The sequence below is a fragment of the Choristoneura fumiferana genome, chromosome 23 (genome assembly GCF_025370935.1).
Source record: "Choristoneura fumiferana chromosome 23, NRCan_CFum_1, whole genome shotgun sequence".
In the NCBI taxonomy this organism is placed as follows: domain Eukaryota; kingdom Metazoa; phylum Arthropoda; class Insecta; order Lepidoptera; family Tortricidae; genus Choristoneura; species Choristoneura fumiferana.
The window spans coordinates 12,050,579-12,062,594 of record NC_133494.1 but is presented as its reverse complement, the minus strand read 5'-3'; the positions used below and the strand labels follow the sequence as shown (position 1 = coordinate 12,062,594).

Here is a 12,016-nt window from a genome sequence, read left to right as displayed (position 1 = left end):
ACCTTTGAGTGGATGAGAGGAGCATTTAGTTAGTTTATATTTTCGACAATTTTCCATTGTTTATAATAGTTATTCTGCTATTCGGGACGGAGACAAATACAACAAATCAAAAACCATGAAAATCGGTCCAGCCATTCTTGAGTTACTTATATTACTCGTAAGTGTTCGAACAAATCCGTCTTTGTTTTATATTAAGATTTTCATGTGTTTTATGTATAATAAAGCGTCATACAATACAATACCCGTAAAGCCAAAAGGGGGTTAAATGGTCCCTTACAATTTATAAAGAGTCTATTTACAATATTTGAAAGCAGCACTATCGCTGTATGACTAACCGCCAAAAACAATATATTAAATTTTTCAGTTATATGCAAACCCTATTTTAGTAAAATGACAGAGTAAACTACGCATAATTTTATTGTACATTTTTATCTGACATCCACGGAACGACATAGAGTTTTAAAATAAGTATTACCCCTTATGGTAAATAATCTATTCTAACTCTTGTTGTTGTATGACATGACAGCTTCTGTAGGGTTAACAATATTTTCATTTTAATAATCTATTATAATTTAACGGGTTACTTTTTAACACATTGTACTCGTATACACATACTTATTTATTATCTACTCAACTAACAGAATTACTGCTGTAAAACACGTACTTTTTCGTTGAGTAATTTTAAAATTCACCCATTACTCGTACAATATTTACTGAATACCATTTGAATATGTCTTACGAGTATGAGATCAAACCTTGATCAAACATTATAGATTTTTGAACTGTCGTTCAAGACTGTTTACTTCATTAAAATTGAGTTTACATTAAAAATATAAAACGTTCACAAATAACTGAAGATTCATTGAGATTGTATTATTTTAATTAACGGACTTTTAAAAGTGAGATTCTCAACTCGGTTGTATTTTATTGGTGTTTAGATATATCCGTTATTTTATTTTTCTTTTGTTTCATTTTATTTATTTTTTTGTTTTATTTCACAATTTTTATCCAAATAAATATTTCATTCTTTCTATTTATCAACCGTTTTTGACAACGTTTTGAACGGTTTCGGCACTTTTTCAGAATCCGGTCGGATACCGGATAATGATGCCGGATAACGGGTAAATAATAAAAAAAAGAAACCAACTATTTTCATAGGAAACTGTTTAAAACTTTGTTTTTAAATCAACTTAAAATTTTATCAAATTTTAGTATTAAATCAAGTCTGTATTTTTCTCATTTATTAATCATTATTACAGTTACTAGTCATTGAGATCCATTTATTTAAGTATTAATTTAAAAAAATTGTAATGTCAAGTGAATCAATAATCAAATTTCAAATTCGGCAGATTGCGATGTAAAAACACAAGTCACACTCTGCTTCACCCCTCACCGCTTAGCCCTTCCGAGCGGTGGATTTTAAATTTTTAAGGCATTTTAATGCCGAGTAAATATGGCAGATTCGAAAAAAATTATGCCGGGTACCCGTTACTCACTACCCGGCAAAACCAGGATCCGGCCCAACTCTATATTCAAGCAAGTGCATCGCTACCGCTCCTCCCCGGTCCCCGGCGAGATGTTGCCAAAGCGACGCACCGGGGGCCGTCTCCGTGACAAACTTCTCGCCAGATATCGTTACAGCAAGACTTGAACGCCACTGCAACACTGGCAACACAGCACATCTGTAGCCAGTGTTGCCAACTTAGCGACTAAATGGCTAAATCTCGCAATTTTTGGGATTACGTCAGCGACTTTATAACAGGTTTTTTCATTAATTGCATTGACTATTATGTTACCAGTTACCAGTGTGTTCAGTGCCATGTCAATACTAATTCTAGCATGTAAGTGTACTGTAATACTAACAAATTATGGGTATTTATGCCTGTAATAAATGACTTGAATTGAACTATATAACTGTATAGATATTTACAGCCACTGCCCCACACAGCGAAGACTTTTTGCTAAAATTTTTAGCAACTGAAAAATGTAGGCGGCAACACTGACTGTAGCACCTCCATAATATACACTATACGACACATTTTGCATCGCAGTGAGGGCTGTAGGAATATACTCGTACATGTTGGCAGTTGCCTGCAAATGCGCTTTAACGCCTTTGCGATTCAGAAAGCTTGTGCTGGGGCCGAAAATCTTTATCCAATAATTGCGGCACTTACCTTCTTGAAAGAAAAAAAATAAGGGCGGTCCACCAATAATGTGCGAGAACGGATGTGTTTTTCATTAATCAATAGAAACGCTTCATTTACACATTGAAGTGTAGGACGTCCACCAACGAGATGGACGGATGACCTGAAGCCGTATTGCTTAAAGATTCTGAAGCTCGTACAACAGACGGCTATGTGAGAGGCCTATGTCTAACAGTGGACGTCCTACAGCTGATATGATGATGACTCACCTGACAGTTTAAACGGCAAGGACCCCATCAAAGGGTCCGGCGCGAACCGCGGCCCGAAGTGGAAGGGATGGAACCCGTGGTGCCGCGTCTTGGAGCGGGGCTCCCTCGGCCCGTCCACAGTGACCTTGATCGCCTTCTGGTACGTCACTACTTGAGGAGGCGATGTCGCCAGGAGAATCGTCAAGGTGAAGGATTTACCTGGACAAACAACAACGACTCCTAAATTAATATAGAAAGATACATTTATAACGTCATAACAACACCACAATCACATCAAAATGGAAAAAGATAAGACATACATGACGCAAAATGGGTTGCGCTGATTTTTAGTGAGGACCTCGTGAGGACCTTATCTAAAAACTTATCTAATCTTATCCAAAAAATATGTGGTTAACCAATTACCAGCACCAATATCTGCTACAACGAAGCGAGCATAAATATCTGATACAACTCTATTTGTAGGGCTGCTAGGACATGTCAGATATTTTTGCACGTCCAGCAATGGCAGACATTAATGCAGGCGTGGTACAAATTACGGTGTACCTAGAGTACAAAGTTTTTAATGCAACGTCGATTAAAACCGCGACGTAACTTCTTCCCCGTGGTTGTAAAATTTCGGAATTTAAATTTAACTGCTGGATCATACTCGTAGTTTACCTCAGTAGAAGCCGCGGTTAAAAACTAGTTAAAAATAAAGAGTAAAATCCAGAACGAAAGCCTCAACCATTTTCCGTTACGCAAGATGTCACGGATTTTCGGAGACTCCGGCACGTCCAAAAGCCATCTCGTGAGGAATGCGCCGGGCTGATTTGCGGCGCTGCGTGCCGGCACGGCACGGCGATACGCCGGAACGGAATTGTATAGTCCACCGAGGACAGGGGATTGATTTTTGGGTCGCAAATCGATGCTTGAAAGACAAGTGTTAAAGTTAATCGTTCAGTTAAAAAAGCCTGGTGGCTTAGTGGTTTGGCTTATAGCCTCTCAAGCTGAGGATAGTGGGTTGAAACCCGGACTCTCATCTCTGATTTTTTCGAAATTCATGTGCGAAATGTGCATTTTTGGGTGTGTTCCCACTAGTTCCATTGACAGTACTATAATAGAGTTCTATAATAGTACAGTAAATGGAACTAGTGGGAACACACCCATTTTTGACGACTTACGCAGTCTAAAAGTTATATAATATAAGCAGAAGACAAATTCATGATCCACCATGCAACCTTTTCAAAAGAAAAGTCGTAATGAATTTTCCTTGTTAAGTAATGCAACGTCACTATGACGTTTACTGTAAAGTGGTTCCATAGTGACTTATGTTATTATAGATGTTGATGTAGAAGACATTGTCAGAAAGTCGGTAAAAACCCTATGTTTGAAAGGGCGATTAATCCCCTCCGGCGTCTTACGTCAAAGTCGTAAAATGTCCAGGTGCCCAGGTTGTAGAATGACCAGGTAGTAGAATGTCAAGATCGTAAAATAATCAGGTGGTAGAATCGAGCGTTTCAACAGTCTCATTTTTCTGGTCATTCTTCTGTAAAAATTACCGAATATTCTAATACAGTTTTTAGTTATCTTGTAGGAATACAGGAGCTCTCACAAATAATCGAAAACGACATCAAAATTTACAGCTAATTCGTAAAACATGTGACCAGAAAAATGAATGAGGCTCAATGTTGTCGTAGCAAACTCGGTCTCCGCGCCAGCGGGGCTACTACGAAACTCGAAACTCGAAGTTCGTATCGTACCGTCCCTCTCGCTCTCGTATTAAATAGTATAAGTGTCAGAGGGACTGCACGACACGAACTTCGAGTTTTGAGTTTCGTAGTAGCCCTGCAAGTTCCGCGGTCGCGCCGGCCGCTGCGGCGGCTTGTCGGCGGCCCGTCTTGTACCACCGTACTGCACCGCTCTCAATTAATAGGGTATTTAGTTTTTTTTTTTTATTTGACTGGATGGAAAACGAGCAAGTGGGTTCCTGATGGTAAGAGATCACCACCGCCCATAGACACCTGCAATACCAGGGGGATCGCGGACGCGTTGCCAACCCAGAGGCCTAAGATGGGATACCTCAAGTGCCAGTAATTTCACCGGCTGTCTTACTCTCCACACCGAAACACAACAGTGCAAGCACTGCTGCTTCACGGCAGGATTAGCGAGCAAGATAGTGGTAGCAATCCGGGCGGACCTTGCACAAGGTCCTACCACCTGCAACAGTAGTGGTAGTGTCATTATTGAGCGTTTATTCCGTGTGTGCGAACCGGAAGACGAAGCGTTGGCAGGCCTCCCACCAGGTGGACTGACGACATCGTGAGAGTAGCGGGAAACCGGTGGTTGCAAGTGGCGAGTTGTCATTCATTGTGGCGTTCTAAGGGGGAGGCCTTTGTCCAGCAGTGGACGTCTTCCGGCTGATGATGATGATTCCGTGTGATATTCGTGGGCACATTTTTGTTGGCATGGTAGAAGATTCTGTTATAGTTTCCAGGTCAGATGACCTTTAGCCATAGGCCAGATACTAGATAGTAGAAGTACAGGACATCAAAAAAAATATCGAAAATGTCAGAAAATTCTACAGCCCATTCTGAAAAAATTGTGACCACGGAAATGAGGCGGTTTAAACGCCCGTATAATGACCCAACAGCCAACAGCCTTGGCGAGATTGCGTATTGATAATGATGATGAGCAATGCAGGGCAAAGGCGGCAATTACCTTCCATAGATAGATAGATATAGGTACACATGTAATACCTACACAAGTTGATACCAGTAGCAAAGTACCTAATGGGTTGTAGTTCATTGATAGGTTACAGCAAATTAGCGCCTCAATCAATCAATTAACAAATGTAGGTAGCCTCAAATATCCAGTATTCATCCACATTTATCCTAATTACGTTTCAATGAAAGAAACAGACACAAATGAAAATTCCGCAAAGCGTTCAAAACAAAGAAGGGTGTTACATTTCCAGCGTCTGGCTGCAAGCCAACAGCCGTGGTCCTTCGACCCATGAAAACGACATAAACACCCCCTCTCTCTCCTCTTCCACCCCCTCCCGACCCGAAATGAGCGGCCTCCCACTTATTTTCATAAAACCCACATAAAGTGAATGCGAACTTAAGAGAGACCAAGATATTGTTTTCCGGCTTCAATTTTCGCAAAAATGAGCAATTCCATACGTAGCACGGGTATGAGTTCTCGGTTGTTTTCGTCTCGCTTTCTCCCTGGATGTTTCCGAAAGGATGCTTTAGGAAGTTTAGGACTTGTAGGTAAATGAACTTTAGGAGTACCTACCTTTGTACTAGGTACCCCTCTCATTAAAGTCTATGTACAAAAAATTACATACGGATGAAAACTTTTTAATAAGAAATCTTACCCCACCAAAAACGTTTTATGTCAAATTGGCAGCCAAGACTTATAAGCTCCCCTGCTCCATGTAAAAAAGTTATCAAGTCCTAGGAAAAGACAATCCCCTAAGTCTAGACTTGACTACACCTTGGTCTAATTAAAAAGTAAGGCGTGGTCATTTTATGGATGTACTGTAGTCATAACATTCAAAACCATTTATGTCTTCAATATTGGTTATTATTTACCATACCATTATTTATTTGTTATTATTATTTCTGTTTTTGTACGTAAATCCTAGGATCCATGCCAAATTTCGCCATTCTGGAAAATCAGGGAGTACCTTAGAGGTTTAGGTGAGTGAGTGCCAAGTGATCTTATTTTAGGTATTAATACAATTTAAAATATAAAAGATAATTAAAGAAAACTTAAAGAAAATTTATGTTTACATATTTATAGGAATTTAGAAATTTTGTAACAAATTTAAAAAAAGAAACCCTCTAAAGGAGGGCAGGGTTCCCATAAGCCGCATTTTTGTAAGTGAGTTGCAATGGGCGACGGTCTTGGGTCCCCAGAAGGCGACCAACCGGAGAGGGCCTTTATAAAAAAATTCATTCATGAGAGCCGAAGGCCATCACTCGTACCTATAAGGAGGAGTGACTTGCCATTTGAATTTGAGGATGAGCTAAGCGCCCTTCTTTAACGTGGTACTTTTGTACTTATGTTAGCAATTTATGTTGTCTGCTGATGTCATAATTGTAATTCTCATATGTCAATGTCAAATTATTCTTATCTTTTTCATTACATGTACTGTTGCCATGATGATGTGGGCTATACAGCCAACTTATATTTTAGTCTCGTAGCTATTTTTGTATTTGATTTGTTTTATGTGACTTTCCGTAATTTCACTCTCCTGTGGCGGCAGACCAGTGCTGGTTTTAAGCGATATGCTGAGCCGGAACCTTTTTATAGCGGCAACACTTCTTATTGTTATTTTTCCTAACCTTAATGTGTTATTTCAATTATTTTCTTTCTTTCTTCATTGTTATGCTACGGTGTTTTTTTGCCATTGATGGTACCACAGAATAGCGATATTCGAATTAATATTTAAAGATGTTTTCGTCTCCTTGAGCAAAGGTACAGTCTGCATTAAGCGGAGCATGCAAAAATATCTGACACGTCCCACCAGCTCTAGGAATAGAGTCGTATAGATATTTATACACCCTTCGCTTTGCTTTGGTGCTGGTGATGTACCTACTATTAAAATTTACGGGACAATTCAATGGTGTTCATCTAAAGTCAAAGTAAGTTAGTAAGTTGGTAGTGTACTAAGTGTCAATTTAAACATTGTGACTTTTGATACATATTAAACAGTGTAGTGGATAAAACAATGAGTTTTCATAAAATCTGCCCCGACAAATCGAACCTGATTTCGTAGTCATGTTCTCTTAATTGGTCGTCAACTATTGAAACTTTAAAGGTGATTCAATGGTGTTCATCTAAAGTAAATAACGTCAGTAAGTTGGTAGTGACAGTGTCAATTTAAACATTGTGAGTTTTTGAGCTTATAGAAGTTTAGTGGATAAGACAATGAGTTGTATTAAAAAACTCTGATCATCCTGATTTTTAGACGCTTTATCAAATTGGTCTACGAACCGTTTTAAGAATCTCGCATGTCGAGAAAATTACAAATAGGTTATTTTAAATTTTACTCGTAAATTCGCAATATTGTACGTCCGAAATGGATAAATTGTTGACACTATTTAAATTATAACATCTTATAATTGTACACAGTTATTGACAATAAAGTATTCTTATTCTTATTCATACATTTCTAGTGTTCGGATTTACTTGAAATTTGGTACAGATATGTAGTTTTCATATCAATGCAAGTGCAGTCAGCAAAAAAACTTGTAAGTACTAAAAGCGAAATTTTACAAATATTTATTTGATTTTTCTCTTACCAAATAAGACGTTAGATGTCATTGTATAGGCAACAAACGATTTACAACTATATGATATACTCCCCATACATGTCAAAGGGCAAACGGGGAAAAATGAAGGCATTCGCCGCGTTCTACATAAATCACTGAGTTATTCATAAAAAGGCTTTCGTCTGCCCCCTTGCGAACATATTGCAGTTTGCACGTGCGACGTACTTCATAAACTGCTGATATTGATCCCCAAGGGGGCGCCACCGTGTACCTACATACTAATATTGTGTCTGCGAATAAATCTTGCAGTTATTGCAAGTTTTACGCTTTAAATACCAGTAGCGCCATCTAGCGATTGAACGTGAACTAATAAGTTTCAAGGCAGGCGGCAGGCGAGGCGTTTCGCTGAACGGCTTCTAGAGTTTGTGGGTGTTATGCCGCTATGCCTGATCTGCCCTGATAAGCCGAAAAGCGTAAGTTTTGAGGAAATCGACTTTTAGTAAATTGTATTTTTGCACCTTCAAAAACTATCCATCATAAAGATGTTAAAATTTATTTAGAAGTATTTTGGACCATATGTATTATTGACATAAGCAGATTATATCTAATTTGTGTCCCTTCCTACTAATATTATAAATGTGAAAGTTCGTGAAGATGTTTGGAGGTTTGGATGTTTGGGTGTTTGTTACTCAATCACGTCTAAACCGCTTAACCGGTTTAGATGAAATTCGGCGTACAGTTAGTTTGAGTCCCGGAGAAGGATATAGGTTAATTTTTATTCCGGGGAATTGCATAGTTCCCGCGGGATAGCGATAAACTTATTCTGCGCGGACGGAGTCGCGGGTAACGGTTAGTTTGACCATAAATAATGTAATTATGCCGTAATTATCATGATGATCAGATCCAGTCATCAGATGATGATGATGAAATCATCTGGCCTTATATACTTCCCACTGCAGGGCACCACAGGCCTCCACTCAGAATAAGAGCCTTTATATAAAAATCTTATCACATATTAAAACAAACATTATGTTTTGAAAAAAAAATTGGGCTAATTAAACACACTACGTGTACCTATACTGAGAAAAAAAATCCAGTTGAATTCTTTCAACAAAAATAAACCGAAGAGCGCTATACATTTTTAAACGGAATAATTACACCGGTGAAAAGAAAAAGCGTATTATTCTCAAGACTTTCCGGGTGGGTGCGTCAGATTAAAAATCAGCTTTATATCGTCATAAAGTAGGCAGGAGCGTTAAGATAAGAGTTCCACTGCCGGCTAAATAAAAAATGAGCCACAATCGTAATGGCAGCTCCTTTGATCTCGGTTTCACGGGCTTACCGGGGATTTGCAGCTTTGCGAGCTCCAATTTGGATATAAAACAGCTAATGCGGACCGATACGCATTAGGGACATTAGCGAATTGACTGTGCACACACGAAAACATACTACGTAGGTATGTACGCGTAAAAAAATCCACAGCCAATTCACTCAGCGCCCTCGGCAATAAAACGTAGCCAATACAAGGACGCCGTAAAATCCAAGTTTATTCGAGCGTCAAAAGAACAAGAGGAAAGTCAAAAGCGGGCACAATTAATAACCTCCCGGGAGCACCTCAAGCCGAGCGGTCAATATTACTCGACGAGACCCTCAATTTTCGCCACTCCCCCGCGCTAATAACAATAATTAGGAATGAGTGGTTCAATAATTAAAAACGGAAAAGAACAACCCGAAAAAGACGGGCTCAACTGTAAAGATATACCGCTCCCGCTCTGTTGTGACGGAGATCGCGGTCGTCTCACTTGCTCGTCTCAATTTCGTTTATGATTTTTTTTCACCAGTTCGTCTTTTAAATTAATGAAATTTAATGAATTTCTATCTTAGGTTGCTACAAGAATCTATTATGGAAGTTTTTATTCCAACCAGATAAGACAAGCAATACAATCGAAATTTGCAACATTATTAAATAGATAACAACCCAGCCAAATTTGGCGAAACACACCTGTTTTCTGGTACCTGTAAGTAGACATCAAGCTTGAGTAACAGACACCTTCCTCACTACATTTTACACGCATTGTCAGTGGCAGCACAAAAGGTCTTTTCTCCTTCAGAATATGAAGAACCTGCCAACTTTCGCTTGCATTCCACCCTATCTTAATTCAAACGCTCTAAAGTTGAAACTTGGTTCGTGGAGGTGCAGAAAGCATGGGATTTCTCCCCTTGAAGGTGAAATTATTTTTGTAAACCCGCGTTGGAAAAGATCTCTGCCTCACCTTTCGTTATTAACTCGGGCCCCTTTGATACAGTTCGCTTGGCCCTCTGCAGAACTAATGATTTTAAATTAGCCTTGTTATTTCAAAACATCTCGCGGACGTGTGGGGAGCACGTTCGTACTTGATATGAATGATGTATTAGTTTGGAATGCAGCGGTCTGTTTGAACCATTCAATTGAAATTAGTTATTGAAAAAAAAAACATTTAAATATTAGGTTTTTGCTGCCTCTACTTTTTAGTAACTGTACTTACTTCATCTTCCATTATGTAAACAAAATTTCAATTCAATTCGACCACTGGAAGTAGGTTAAATTTGACCTGACCCAAACTAGCACGGCAAGTTAAATAAAATTTTGGCAAAATACACACACACCATCATTTTATGACAAATATTACAGAAAAAAAAAGCCTCCAAATTTTTTTTGATCACACCGCGGTAACCTAATACCTACTGGCCCACTCTAAGAGTACATACAAAATTATATACTTACCTGTTACTGCATACAGGTCCAGATTTTTTGTCGCTCATTATTTTTGTCACAATCGGTTGAAAGCGTAACAAATCTATTAACAAAAAACCTGGTCACTCACATCCACATTCATAGTTAAGATTTTTGTAGCATTTAAAAAAATATTCTTTTTTTCAATTACACGTTTAAATGATACAACATGAGCCAATTAAAGACACGCTGGGAGAGGGTGCTACGACGTAGGGGTGTATTTTTTATCGAGAGCAAGGTGGGGGTCAATCAATCGATTAGCAGATGTCACTCCTTGACTACTGGTGCGGTAAATTGGGCTCTTACTGCAAAGCGGGGGCATAATAAGGCAGAACGAATCCCGTCTAGTTCGAAGCGAAATTAAATTTTTATCTTTTGATGCAGGTATGGGCAAAGTTTCGAATCGTAGTAGTGGTTATTTAAATATGGGAAAAAATTTGCCCATGAATTGAATTCATTTATCGCATCCGATGGGAAATATACAATTTTGCGGGATAAAAATTATCCATGTCTCAAATTAATGATCTCTATACCTACAAAATTATTTTGCTTCATAAGTTTCACAACTGAACAAAATCAAGTGGTTTTTATTGTTTGCATGCTTACCCAAGCCGAATGTGGCGCACAGTGAATAACATGTATTATACCATCTTGTATGTACCCATTTTCTACAATAAACAAAAAAAAACACTGCATTACAAACGCTCTCATCTCACATTCGCATTTATAATATTATAATTGAGATAAATAATTGAGATTATAGGTAGAGTCATTCACGATGACGCGTGCCGTGGTTCTTATTACAATGTCATTCATGGCAAATTTTGACAAAATCACGCGTCTTCGTGGATGGCACTAGGTATATATGGGCACGTGCAAAGGAATTACAATAAGATACTTATAGGAGTTATAGCTAGGTAATTATGTAACTTATCTGAATGACAATTAATAATAAGAGTTTACATTACATACATGCATACCTAGTGACGATTTTAAGCAGGTATGTTAGTTAGTTTTTTAGAACCATACAAGGTAATTGACATCCCAGAGATGTAGTACAGTAGTCAGAGGCAACAAACTTAAGCTTAATTAATAATTCCATCTTTAATGTACAGTGAAGGCTGTCCCCTAGTCCTGACGCGGCAAACCGAAGCAAAAAATGGTCGGGCACTCATTAAATTTTTCGCTTATTAAAAATTCCCCACCCCCGTCCCTCGCCGTTAGATGGGCAACTTTTTATCCCGGAACGAAACAAAAGTTATGTTCCGCGGGGCACCGATCCCCTTTTGTCTTTTCACTCGATAATTTGAGTGAGATTTTCTCGCAATTTAAGATAAACAAAGAGAGCGCTTTACCCTTAATTGGAAAGCAGAGCATTCAGGAAGGAACGTGACAAATAGACACCTCTTAACTTCTTTTCCACTTTGCCGCCGCCCTGGGCTATATTGGTTTTTTTCGTGTGCTGCCCAAAGCTTTTGTTTGTTTAAGGAAATGTTAATGAGGAATTTAAGCCGCGACGTGGGGGAGGTAGTGCTTTTTTTGTCAATTATAAACGAAAATACATGAAAA

At 38.6% G+C, this 12,016-nt stretch overlaps 1 protein-coding gene across 2 annotated transcripts in view; it reads right to left on the bottom strand.

The window, feature by feature from the left end:
• Window positions 1–12,016, bottom strand: part of RunxB (RUNX family transcription factor Runt related B) — a 45,517-nt gene that overhangs the window by 18,853 nt on the left and 14,648 nt on the right. For both annotated transcript variants that reach the window (XM_074105398.1, XM_074105399.1), the window contains exon 4: window positions 2,414–2,611. In XM_074105398.1, the coding sequence (XP_073961499.1) occupies window positions 2,414–2,611 (198 nt within the window). The remainder of the gene's footprint in view (window positions 1–2,413; window positions 2,612–12,016) is intronic.